The following is a 14,288-nucleotide window of genomic DNA, read 5'->3' as shown; positions in this document are numbered from 1 at the left end:
GAGAGAGAGAGAGACGAGGAACACGAAGGAACGAGTGGGGACCAAGAGTCAAGGAACTAGAAATGAATTCCATTTGTGTGATTGGGAGGGGAGGACCGTGAAGTGGAATAGAACGGGATGAAAGGATAGAAGAGGACAAAGCAAGAGAAACTGTCATGAGAAGAAAAATTCTCGGGGAACAAGCGAGGAGGTAAAAAATTGGAGAAAATTTCGAAAAAAAGTTGTACATTTATCGGCATTGTTTAGAATTGATGACAAAAGAAGGAAACTGTGTTATCCCGGCTGCTTCGTACTGTCAATATGTAAAAGTCGATATGCAAGAGGTGCCTCGCACACGTTCACGCACGCGCGGCGATTGCGCCAACACGCATGCCGTGAAAGCAGGATATGCTGATCAGTAAACATTGACCGCTACCTTCGCCATTCGCGACTACTTGTTGATGCAAAAAGGAAAGGAAACTCGCAGTAACGTCTACTCATATCGCAACGCGCGCTACTGTCGCTTGATTTCTCCTTGCGCGCGTTTCTGATCCAGACATTACAGATTTTTGTTGAGAGTCGTCATCTCAAATTTCCGCCGGCTACCGAGAGATTTCTCGGTATAGAAATCCCTCGGAATGTCTCGTTTTACCTCTTCGTGCAGAGAACGCATAAAGGCGAGAATCAGTAATGAGTGTATTACGGGTTTCTTCCCTGCCCCGACGTCGCCGGCAAAAACTCGCTCTCGATTCGATCCACGATGCCGGAGGACGAAGGATGCGAGGAGGAGGTCGAGAGAATCCAGTACTGGACCGGCGATCTTCGCGAATTAATCAAATACGCGAGCGATTTGTCTTCGTTACACCCACGTGGGTACCCCAGGGGGACGCGTGTGTAACTGGGGTGACGAAACCCTCGCGAACAACTGGCATCGGTGGGGGAAAAACGTGACCGCATTACATGTGCACCATATGATGATGATTTTTAATAAAAATAATGTTCTATGACGAAAACATCGCGATGGTTTTATTTATACAATAAAGATTTATTTATACAATATCTTTATTTGAGGAGCAGATTTTTAAAATGCGTTTTGAAAAAAATCAAAATTTCATTTTTTTAATTAGAGCATAGTGTCCAGTGTAGAATTGAAGTCACTAGATTTCTAAAGTACCGCAATTGATTTCAGAAATGTTGTGTTAAAATGGCCGAAGTGCACATAATACACAATTTCAAGCATGATGATTGGTGATTCATCTTTTGAATTGTATTTGAACTTGTCCTTTCGTGCACTTTCATGCACTAAACTTCAACAAATAAACCTGTATTAAATTATTAAACTAAATAATATAAATTAACATAAATTAAGCATTTATACATATTTTTTTGGTCATAAATAAATTACATTTAAAAAATATTTATTTATATACTTGACAGCTTTATTTTCCAAAATAAAGTATGTATATACAAATGTATAAATTTGAAATGGCCGCGAGATGAACGCAAGGGTTGCATCGAAATGGAGTGCGAGTTTGCGATACTATAAAAATTTAGTGACTTTGTGTGTAGAATGACTTATATTATAAACTACTCAATTCAAAATATTCAAAAAGCATTTTTTCAGCGTTAATTTATATGCTGAAAAAACATAAACATTTTGAAGTTTAACATTTTAGCATTCAATGTTTAATATTTTTAGCAATTGTTAAACAATTTTGTTTAATATTTAATAATATTTACACATCCTACTGATTGACATCCTTATTTTCTGTAAAATGCGTAATTTTCTTGTGTGCGTAGTTTCTTTCTTTTTCTATCTGAAAATTATAAATTTTGGACAAAACACATTTTGAAAGTTTGCTCATTTACTGTCTCGATAATTTTATTTTATTACAAATTTATTATATCTCTTTTTACGAAATACTAGAAAACTTATCGATAAATTTTGTATAGACAAAACAAAATAACGTGCAAATATAACAAAATATAACAAAAATATCGTTTAGATATTTCATTTTTACTTTCTAAATCTGAATCAATGGATCAGTCTAACTAATTAGCTAATGACATACTTGGTTAATAATCAGTGAAGTTTAATTAAAAAAGGAAGAGAGAATATTTGAGCATTTTATAACCAGAATTGATATTTGCACGTTAATTTGAATTTTCTAATACCATGAATTTAAGTACTAAAATAAGGTTAGTTCACATATTAAAGATTAGCTAGATTGGGGATCTCATATTTAATTCACTGATTACCAATGGTAGTATACTTAACACTGATGTGATTATCCACTGATTCAGATTTAGAAAGTAAATTTTATATAACAAAATTTTAATATACATAAAATTTAACTCTTGATAATCTATTAGAATTGAAAAGTTTTTATTCGTATATTCAAAAAACTTATTTTTTTAATTATAATAAACTGTAATAAACTGTAATATTTAAATGATATTGATGAATTTTTGGTGTAAGGTAAAAGTTCGAATTGCAATATTTTGCATTCGTCGGAAGAATGCACGATTTGTGCACTTTGATTTTATTATGCCTTAAGATTTATTGCCAAATATGCGTATCTTAATGGCTAGCTTTCTCGCCACGGCGGCTTATACGGCGGGAAGGGACACAGATTTGTCCGGTGTGTCATACCTTTCTGAAGTCGCTCGTCGAAATCCTTTTGCACGGGCAGGATACTCGAGCGGTATCTTGGCGTATCGGGATGCGGAGTAAATCGTAATTATATACGGAGAGTAGTACAGGATCGGCGGACCCTCCTCTCGCGGCGGAGAGCCCGTGGAAAAAGATCACGCGGACGTTTAATAACACGGGTACCGAATGCTGATGGGTAGAGGTATCGCGGTGGATATAAAACGCGTACGTCTTCCAGACCAGTCTCGCGGTACCAACGCATTCGCGTAATTACACGCGCGCCGCGCGTATACATTCACGCAAGAGCATGGTGTTTCAATCCTTCGCACATATATTTTACGAATGAACCGATCCGAGCCAAGTATGTGTATCTGTCGTACACACATACGCATGTCCTGTCCGCGTCCCAAGTGCGTGTCCGCGTATACAGGGTGTCTGACCGGACAATCTTTCGAATATTAACAAAACGAGCTGAGGATGATGAAGATCGTATCAATGTCCTGACATTTAAATCGTGGAATTTAGCGTTGCGAATTAAGAAACTTCCTCGCCGCTCAGATCCCATAATCATTTTGTTGCAATTCTCAAACAAAATATGAAATGTTCCCCCTCAAAGTGCTGGACACCGCTGACCAAAGTATTCGGGCCATTATTTGCGCAAATATATGTGTGCGCGCGCGCGCGCGCGCGTGTGTGTGTGTGTGTGTGTGTGTGTGTGTGTGAGGGGGGGGAGGTATGCACCTTCCACTGTTACATGCATTGAAAGAGGAAAAGGATGAACAAGTTGGATCGAGTATAAATAGCGGTCTATAAATTATGCCATCCACGTACGCGACCGAATAACATCCTTAAGACATTGGTCGACGTCACCCAATATCATCGAAGATGTTCGATGTAGATGACATAGACATCGTCGACGACGGCAACGTAGACGTCATGAATTATCGTAGAAATAAAATGGACGACTATTTCTCGAATCGACTCGCCGAGACAATATTTCCCGTCTACCTGGTTTTTCCTGTTGTATGAGAAAAACTTGATTGAAATCGAGAGACAATCTCATCGCAGTAGATCTCACGGCGGATTTGTCGAAACACATCTAGGAAGGACACATCCCGGATGCGAGTGATCGCAGTTTCCGTTTTTGGTCCAGACCACGTGCATCCGATCGATCGATCAGAGCAATTATCGATACGCGTGCTGATGCGTGCTTTACTCATTGCGTGTGTGTACGATGAGATACGTCTGTAATTGGATGTGGTCTCGCGACGTGTTTTCGCGGCGCGACGTCGGATAACGCAGAAAGTCCATACGGGCGTAATAAATTGCCGTTAAACCGGATTTCATACATCATTAATAAAACGATTAATTACCGATTACGAAAAGTAAACTGAAGTGACGCTTTTTCATCAATTGATTAAGATCTTTTTTACGTCGAAATGACGTGTGTTAAAGATACGCCTTTGACTCGATATTGACAAACTAATGATTTTAAGAGGGGTCTCCTTCAAATAAGCTGTCCAATTATACAAGCATCATCTATCAAGTGGCGAATCAGAAACATGTTCCGGCGCGACGCGTTAGATCTGAACAAACTGCCGGATATCTTGTAATGTATCGCGACTTTGATATCACGATTTCCGATTTTGTTTCCCTACAAACATAGAATATATATCATAATTCTTGGAAAAATATAGCAGGGGTTTCCACAAAACTGGAAATCAGAGAAATCAAGGAAATGTCAAAAATTGAAAATGATGATCAAGGAAATCAGGAAAAAGTCAAGAAATTTTTTGGACAATATTTTGGAAGATTAAAATTCTTGACTCAAAAAAATAAGTTTAATATGCGTATATTACACTTACGTATAGTTTTGGAATACTATTAACTTAACAATTAAATGCAAGCAGTGTCTGCAATATTAATAGCAAATAATATTGCTACTTATATGTTAAATTGCTCTCTCATAAAATATTTGATGGTTTCCAAGTCAACACAAAAATACAAAAAATTTCAAATTGTTATTGAAAGTATCAAAGAAAATAATGAAATTTTATCTGAAAGCTAGGAAAAAGTAATAGAATTTTAATATGAGGAATTTGAGATAATCCTGGGCGTGCAAACTACCGACCCTCGTTACGCTGAGAAAATGCTCGCGCTGCTTGAATCGTTCATCGGAATTGCTAGCGGTAATGATCAGCCAATTTGGCTATTAATTGATTCCGAGGCAGCGGGACTGGGCGGTACCGACTCGTGCGAGGAGGTCGAGTGAGGTCGATGTCGTGGAATCGATAAATCGCCATCATTCATCCGTCGTTGCTCACTCTCACGTGCGTGTTACGGAGCACACGTGCCCCGCTTGTTCTTGCCGTACACAGTGAACGATCGATACTCGGTATCATCGTACAAACGCAGACCGCGGGCCATCTCGCTCTCGTCTCCGTGTACAACCATTGCCGAAGATCTACCGTGAGATCGTGCCGCCGATCAGACACGATCCTTCAAGCGCAACGCTCCCCGATCGTAACCGTGACGAATGAGATCTCAGCGACGCGCGACAGCTCTCGCCCGAAGGTTCTACTTAGCGGCGCACCTGGACTAGCTCCGCTTTTACGAAGGCCACGATACCGCCATAGTTTTAATATGAGAAATAAATTTATCTCTTTTTTTTTGTATGACACATAAATAGAAATAATAAAAACGTAGCAAATTTCGATTTTGTGTTTAATATTTATAAGCTAAATCATGACACGAAGCAACTGATTGATGTTGCTCGTAAAGTCGAACATCACATTCTTCAACTAACGTTCCTTTGGAGTATCTTATTTCCACGCGAGAAATCTTTGAAGTCATGCCGCACTTCGGAATGATTTTTCTGATGATCGATGTGTGTATCGTTTTGAAGATCATTGATATCGTAAAAGCAAATTTGACATCTTCATTAGAATCTTGCATGGGATTGACGGACGGAGAAATTAACTTTAACTAGTTATCGATCTTCCGATTTAATCACTATATTTAAGTGCAGTGATTTAATAACAACTCATGTCAATCAACTGAATGTGTAGTGAATCGAGAACCATTATAAAAACTAAGTTGCGATAATGCAAATCTTCATGCAAATGCAACCGGAAACTCAAGTACTATTTGATACCCGCATCATAATTTATCGAGATTAATCCGATGTAACTGTTTTAATTAGTCCCTACTAAACGAGGTGGACGACGAAACTTATTATGAATAAATTAACGCAATATGTGTTTCTCTTCCCTCGTTTAAAGCTATTTTCCCCCTCTTATTTATATCTGATGCATGTATATCTGTATACATTATTTAAATTATGTATTCTGCATTTCCAGGCGAACGACCAAGCAGGTTTTATCTGGCAAGAGAAGAAGCTGATCTCTCGCTGGATCCCAACACGGGGATGCTAAGGATTCGACAACCGCTCGATCGGGAATCACGTGACAAATATGTTCTCAGCATCGAGGCACGTAATGGCGTCTCTGTTGGATATTGCCAGGTAAATTACGCATCCAGATAATCATCGTATTTCGTATTAACTCACCGTAATCATAGCTGTTTATCCGTGTTCTCAATATATTTATCCTGAATGCACATATAATAATCCAGAAGCGTGCGAAAAATTCGCATTATGATTTGTTATGTTATGATTTTTCGCATCGATATTATATTAATATTCAGTGAACAACGCACACGTGCTTGTTAGCAAATTAGTATTGATTTTAAAAGAAAGATTTTTAATCTATCGTTTACCGGTTTCGTATTAACGAAGCATGAGTAGCGTTTTTCACTTGTGTGTCGTGAAAAATACATTGCCGAGTCAATTGAAGCGCTTACACGACATCCGTCCATGTTTTTCTTTCCGCAGTTGGAATTGATCGTAGAGGATGTGAACGACAACGCGCCATCATTTCGCACAAACACTGTTCGCATCTCAGTGCCAGAATCGCATCCTCTTCATGTGCCTTTGTACGTAGCGCATGCTACCGATCCCGACATCACGCCGTTATTACCGATACGCTATATTCTCGGTCAGAACAGCAACAACCTGTTTGGAATAGACGAGCGCACCGGCGAGCTCTATTTGGCGAGACGATTGGATTACGAGACTCAACAGAGGCACGGTCTCCTGATAAGTGCTCTGGACGGTGCCGGACTTTCGGCTAACCTCAGCCTGAGCGTCGAGGTGCAGGATGTGAATGACAACCCCCCAGTGTTCGAGAGGAACGAGTATCATGTGGAGGTTCCCGAAGGCGCCAGGCTCGATTCCCAGGTGAGAAAAATCTTCATTACATGCCCGTCACGCGAGCATTTGTTTATCGAGAAGATGCAGTTCGAGAAGATGCAGAGTTCTTTGAAAAAGGAAACAGAGAGAGAGAAAGAGAGAACAAGAAAGCAGGAGAGGTAGAATTTTTGGATTGCATGGTAAAGTTAACAACCTCTCTCTTCAAACTTTCTTCCGCTCTTCATCAGTATCTCTTCGCGACTAAAGTGATGGTTCCCTTTTTTCCCCTGGTTGAATTCTTTTTTCTTTCATATATCCAAATATACTTCTCTTGTCTCTGGGATGCGTAATTTTGGGGGACAACCAGGAAGAACGCGCTTATGAACCCTTTGCCCCCTCTCGTATCGCGAGGCGTATGCCACGGCTACTAGTCGTCTATATTCCCCTTCCGAATAGCTTCTTTTGAAAGAGTAGGGAACAGAAGAGGAAGAAGAAGAAGAAGAAGACATTGACTCGTAAAGTTCACCTTGTAGGCAAAGAGAGAATTAATCCTGCGCCGACTAGAAACGGAATTAACTGGACGCTGCAGAGAGATTAGCCGATGTTATTCCGCTATAGTTGCTCGACCCGTTCGAGATGGAGGGAATACTTGATAATCTGATATTCAGACACGGCACGTTGCCGCGCGTTGATACGATTGCGAACAGCGAGTTCTACGAGAGTAGAGGATTGATAGGCAACAGTCGATAGACCCGCAGGAACGCCGTGCCGTACCATACGATCGATCATTTCGCGAGTATATAATAGCGAATTCGATTGGATGCATTCAGTGCACATTAGTGTATATTAAAGCTATCGTTCACAAATTAACATAAAAATCTGTATTTAATATAAATGTAAAAACAGATTAAATCATGAAATCCACAATATAATTTATTGTGCTGTTAAGTAAAATCTTTATTTTATAGTTCAAAATATTTACATTTTACTTTTACATTGATTAAATCAGTGTACAACGGTTTTAATATGGACTCGCATTATTGCATCCAAACGAATTCACTATAGGTTTCCAAGCAGTTATTCAATGAGAAAGATCTATTACATTATATACATTTATATTCTCAAAATAGTAGAATTTTGATAGAATTTAAGAAATTTAAATTCCTACGTTATTCAAATCTATATATGTGACTCCTCGATCTTCGTCATTAGGAAAACGCCCAGAGCAAATCCGAAGCGATGCTTGTGGACCTCGGAAACGCAGGTCCATCCGCGAAGATCGCCGACGGCGACGTGCATCTCTCCCCCTGTAATTATCTATACATATCAGTCATTATCTGGCAAAAAATCGAAATAAGAGCGAGTATAGGTCGACAGCGAGGTTTTGTGACGAGGGACCGCGTTGAGGAGAAGAGAAAAAAAATCATTAGTCGCGAGAATCGGGGCGTCGTTGAGCAGCTGATAGGTCCGAGGATTTCTTCATGGCGATGATAATCGCGTACAAAGTGAACGTAATTCTGAATACCGATTGTGGATGCCGATTATGAATGACAGTGAGAGTCTTATTATGAGATACATTTGTTAAACAACGTCATATTTATTACAATGCACAGGCGGATACAACAGAATGGACATCGCGTCAATTCGCGCTCCATTCTCTTTCTTTCTCTTTTTCATTTTCTTTTCACTTGTCATTTTTATATTCTTAGAGAGTTTGTCCTAGAATATTAATAAACGTCCTTTAAATTAATATACAATAAATTAATAAAAAATCTATCTATCTATTTCTTTCGTCCAATTCGTACCTTCCTTTTCTCCTTCCTTCTTCCCTCATTACTACTCGATCTTCCATCTTCTTTGTTATGTTCTGATTATATATCAGTAGTATCTATCTAGATAAAATAGATCTGTAAGCTGTCGGTGGTATCTGGACAATATCTCAGCCATTAGTGTACGTTAAAAGTGAAATGAGACAGAAAAATCTCAGCAGCAAAAAGACAGGATAGATACATGGCGGAAAGAAGTGGAGTTTGAGTTAGAGAATAACCTTGCAGTGAGCATAACCCTTCACCCATCGTGAACTAATAACGTACAGTTAGACACATTACTGCCTGCTCCCACGTCAGGTTCCTCATCTAATGATAACCTGCATCCCACCCCCTCCTGGTCCTTCACGAAGACAACCCAATCGCGGCATCTCTCTCATCCTCCTTTTCTTCTTCCATTCTCTCTTTCCTTTCGCCTTCTACCACCATCCATCATTCGTAAGCCGCAGGTTCATGCGCGAAACACGACCTTATACACTCCTGCATTTTTTCTTCTTTTTTTTTCTCGACCTTCGCAATACACCATCCTCCCGCGCTGGAAAACATCGTTTGGTTCGAACGTGTTTAGGGTTTGCGGTTCTTGGATACATTTAATTAATACGGAACGACCGGATCGACTGGTCCCGACGCTGCTTCTCTTTTTTCCCTTTTCTTACTCTTTCTCGCAACGATACGATTGCTCTTGTTTTGATTTTCATCGTGATTCCGTCTGGAATTTTAACATTTCATCGCTTGTATTTATATTTTCAAATTAAACAATCGTTACCGCACTTGTGTACCGCAATTCAATATCACAAAACCAGATTACATTAGATACATTGATCATCATAAATTTTTCGTCATTTACAGATTCTTCAAGTAACAGCGGTGGATCTGGATACGGGAAATAACGCGAGACTGAGCTATCGTCTTCAAGGCTCCACCGCTTTTCGCATCAGTCCCAACACCGGCTGGATTTACCTTGCGCAGAGTTTGGATCGCGAGACTTTCGATCGACACACTTTGACGGTTCTCGCGATCGACAACGGATCACCTGCGGCGACTGCGAGTGCCTCCGTTCTGGTGATGGTTTTGGATGATAACGACAACGATCCACGATTCGAAAAGGACTTCTACGGATTTGAGCTGCTTGAGAATCTACCGTCAGGTACTTTAGTGGGTTCCGTGAGCGCCATCGATCCCGATATTGGCAAGAACTCGCTTCTTAGATACACGGTGGTCCAAGCCAACAGCAGCTTCACTGTCGATCCCGACACAGGTAAGAGGCTATCTCCACGTTTATTTTCCTGTTTTTCATTCTGTTCGTTTACTTTGTTTGCGTCGCCATCAAATGCCATGGTCAAACGAAGTACACATAGGTTCTTGTCATAACGAGGTTCAAGTGTTTACAAAAGCCGACTGGGGTCCGACTTCGAGGATGCTCACGCTCGAAAAAAACTCGCGGAGAAAAATATTGGCGAATCGTTTCCACGGGTTCACTGAGTTTCGGCGATGTTCTCGAGTTGCTTGCGAACATGTAATTCGAGAATTCGTTGAACAGATCCGGCAAGAATCGCATTATTCTTCGCTCCGACTCGTTCTCAGACAAGTTGAATTCACACCGGAGTTACGACCGCGCTACTCGACAACCGTGAATAAGAGATGTACTACAAGGAGAAACTTCCTGATTCGGTGGACGGTCCCTTCGGTGCTTCTCAGGGCTACGGGTGACAGTGATCGATTCGCAGCGATTAACATTTTGGTTGTACGTTTGGAATTTCTGCCTTCTTCTCGTGACGCTTTACCTTGCATTATTGTCATACTCATGACAATGCGTATATTTCAACACGGTCACAGAAATGTGTCGTGAAACGGAAGCAATTTCTGCGCCCCGTAGTCGATAATACAATTCTCGTTATATAATATCCTTTTAATATAATCCTTATCGAACTTGATCTTTCACGCATTTCGATTTTCTAAATTATATTCCTTCATCTTATGTCCTTCGTCTCGAAGCTCTATCACAAATGTAATTGTACTTCGCGTCTGCCGTAGTCTTTTATTTTCGCTAGATATTCAGTCTCGGTCTAATGACGAGCTGATATCTCGCGGTCTCTTTCTCATCTACGCTTTGCCGTTGACTTCTAGCTTTCTTCGCGTCCTCGCTCGCAGCAAAGTGCAGCAGCCCGCGATTTACTTCCTGTTTAAGACAGGTTCTTAGCTTGTTAAATAAAAATTGAACGCGTCTTCGCTAGCTTCTTATTAATTCTCCGAGTCTGAATCGCCAATGTGATGTTCCATTCCCTTGTCCCTTTCTTTCGCAGCAGATACGTTAAAGAGAAATGGACGTCACATTTCAATGAAAGATCGATTTAGGCGCGAGAGATGGAAGTGGATGCTTATGAGAAAAAAAGAAATTATTACTCTGTAAATCTCGTGGAGTGGAATCTCATTCCAAAAGAATAAATCTCACTCTAAAAAGAGTGAAAATCTGCTACTTTTTTTAACAAGAATGATCATATTTTCACTCTTTTTTTAAGACTAAATTTTCAGTCTTCTCTTCAAATGAGATTTCACTCCATGAGATTTAGAAAGTAATCTTTAGCGGATGATTTTCGAATGACTTTTATAGTTTTCAATTTAAAATTTTAAGATATATGCCATAATAATAATGATCTATAAAAAAAGTTCCGGAGTTGATATATATCGGCTTTTCATTTGGAACAGTAAAAAGAATCTTTTTTTATCTTTAAATTCTGTTAAAATATTTTATTGAAATAATTATTTTTACACTTTATTATGATTATACAGAAATATAAAAATTATATAAAAATTTTCATGCTAAAAAAACAAAAGAAATACAGATTATATCAATTATACTTTCTAAATTCTTTGGAGAGAAAGAGTTTCTCTAAAGAGTGAAAACTGAGCCAGTCTTGAAAAAGAGCTCAATTTTCAATCTTTAAAAATGAGATTTCACTCTTTAGTGACAATTTAAAAGTAGTAAAGAATATCAGCACATACAATGAAATATCAATATAATACAACAACGATATAAAAATCTGATATATGATATAAAAGCGATATAAAAATCTGATATATGATATAATATTGAATTAGTTTTCAGTGAAAAAGCAAATTCAGTGCAAAAGCAAGGTTTTCAAATTAAAACACTGATCATGTTAAACTTACTTGAACCATTAAAAGCCGATAAATCGTCTTCCTGTCTTCCAAAGGTTAGTGTATTAAATAGCCGTCAACGCGTGTAATTTACGCGTTGCTCTTACGTCAATGATCCTTTATACCTCATCATTGTTAAACGATTTTGTAATCGATAAAAGAGTTCCTTGTACCCGGGCAATATTATTCGGCGTTCACCAGGCTTCTCTCGGACTATTTCGAAATTCTTTGATAATTTATATTAATATTTCATCACTTTAAACGTTGTAATACGATTGTTAACTAAATCGAACATTATATAAATACAACCATCGAGATTTAAGCTCATGATGTCTCTCAATGGTGATTTACCAAATTACCAGGTTGAAGTAACAAGAACGATACGAGAATTGTTTCTTTTTTTTTTGCGGGATTTTCATATAGCTCATTTTAGAGTTGCAGCAGTATGTGTGTGCTTCGTGGGTATTAAAACATAATCCGGTAAGAGTGGCGCTTTCGCCTGGTCGGCGTGTAACGAATCATCAGGAATGGGGCTCGGGGTCCGGGGCCCGTCACACGCCGCGAAATACGCGCACACGTATGCGGCGTGCACCGCGTGTGCAATGCGCGCAGTTTGATTGGCATGCGACACGGGAGTATTTGTGTACACGCTCTCGGTCCGAGAGCTCGGGACCCGGGTCTCTTCCTCTCTCTCTTTTTCTTTCGTTTCGTATCCGCTGCCTGTTTGCAGAGGTGGGACTTCTCGAGTCATCCCGACTGTGCGAACGGAGAGAATCGAGAAGTAGAAAAAAAGATGAGGGATAACGACGGCGATGGAGGTAGGGGCGATCGCGCTGCCGGAAGTATCAGCTGTCTTGTCGTACGAGTACTTCTATATTAATCCCCGCTGCATGCAGCGCGACTACACATTGTCCGGTCAACGGACCTGCGGCGGAGTGAGTTGAAATTTCGCCCGGCCATTGTCCTTCGATCGGCTCTAACCGCGAGATCTCCCATTGAGAAAACCCTCGAGCGATGGAGCACCTTCGCTCCTTCCGCGTAGGTCGCCCCCGTAACACTCGCTTAATGGCGCCCTTTTCTCCATTCATCCAATTAAGGCGGCCCCTCGCGTGTTGGCTTACAATGTCGGGAGATCGACCGGCGGTGATTTATGGAATGGCACGCCCTTGTCCGCGATGATACGCGACGAGAAGTAAGGGAATATTCGATTGTCAGCGCGACTCAACCGGTTCCTAATATGTACCGGGTGTGATCAGGGGCCGTTAGCAGTCGATGCCCCCCTACCGCACGACTTGAAGACGTTCATCAGAAATGTCCGAGTTGCATCCCGCCACCTCGCGCCGCTTCTCTTCCGACGCGAATCGCAGCGACGCATGTTCAGCGCGTGACATTCTCGCATGTCCCATGCATTTCAAGCCGTTGCGCGATCGATTATTGCGACTTCAGGAATTTCCGTGACCTACCGTGACCGACTCGCCTATCGATCGGATACTTATTGCAGCGTGGCCACGTGCCATCTGCGCCACGTGGTCCGTAATGCGCGGACATGAACACGCTCACTTCAGAATATTGATCATGTAACCTTTTACGGAGAAAAATGGTTGAGTAATTTTTACCTTACAAGACTAGTGAAATTATTCTGGCGATTCTATTTTTGCCGAACTTATGCCTAGCTTTACTTGCCTGAAAAAAAAAATACCGGAGATATAAGATGAAAGATACATTACAGTTATCTCCACAGTAAAATCATGCATTTGTGATTTTATAGTAAAGTAAATCATATTCTCAAGCCTGAATAATTCTCTTTTTACTTTATATACTTATATTTTTCATCGCGTAAAATAAAGTAAATTTTGTCAGCATCAAGGCAAAAAATACTCGATAAAAAATTTTATTGAAATTTTATGTGATTTACTTTACGAAACGTAAAAAGTATCTTAGGCTATATGACACTAAAAAAATGACTAAATTTTAATAAATATTTGTTTGAAGAATAGTAACTAAATGTTTACTCATAATAAACAAATATTCACTTAATTAAAAAAAATGATACTTAAATTTACGTTTTCTGTACCAAATAAATATATATATATAGTAAATATTTAATTAGTATTATACAAACAAGTATTTGTTTAAATTTTAGTAAATTTTATATAAGTGATAACTATATGAATCTGCTAATTCCATAAAATTTACTATAATTCTAGTGCATATCTTTTTCTTCGTATTTCTTCAGAAGCAGAAATGTGAAAAGTGAAAATTATTATGTATGTATGTATAATTGTATGTATATATATATATATATATATATATATATATATATATAATATAATATACTACTATATACTATGTACTATATAACTAACTAATTAAATTTACTTACTTTACTTACTTTACGTAGGTAGTAAGTATATAGTACTAC

At 39.3% G+C, this 14,288-nt stretch overlaps 1 protein-coding gene across 1 annotated transcript in view; it reads left to right on the top strand.

Annotated features, from left to right (window-relative positions):
* LOC105626030 (protein dachsous) overlaps window positions 1-14,288 on the top strand; it is a 74,408-nt gene that overhangs the window by 28,774 nt on the left and 31,346 nt on the right. Inside the window, exons 3-5 of the mRNA XM_012207342.1 lie at window positions 5,992-6,155; window positions 6,525-6,929; window positions 9,557-9,965. Coding sequence (XP_012062732.1) covers window positions 5,992-6,155; window positions 6,525-6,929; window positions 9,557-9,965 — 978 coding nt within the window. The remainder of the gene's footprint in view (window positions 1-5,991; window positions 6,156-6,524; window positions 6,930-9,556; window positions 9,966-14,288) is intronic.

Source organism: Atta cephalotes (assembly GCF_000143395.1).
Source record: "Atta cephalotes unplaced genomic scaffold scaffold00004, whole genome shotgun sequence".
In the NCBI taxonomy this organism is placed as follows: domain Eukaryota; kingdom Metazoa; phylum Arthropoda; class Insecta; order Hymenoptera; family Formicidae; genus Atta; species Atta cephalotes.
This window is presented reverse-complemented; position numbering and strand designations above follow the sequence as displayed.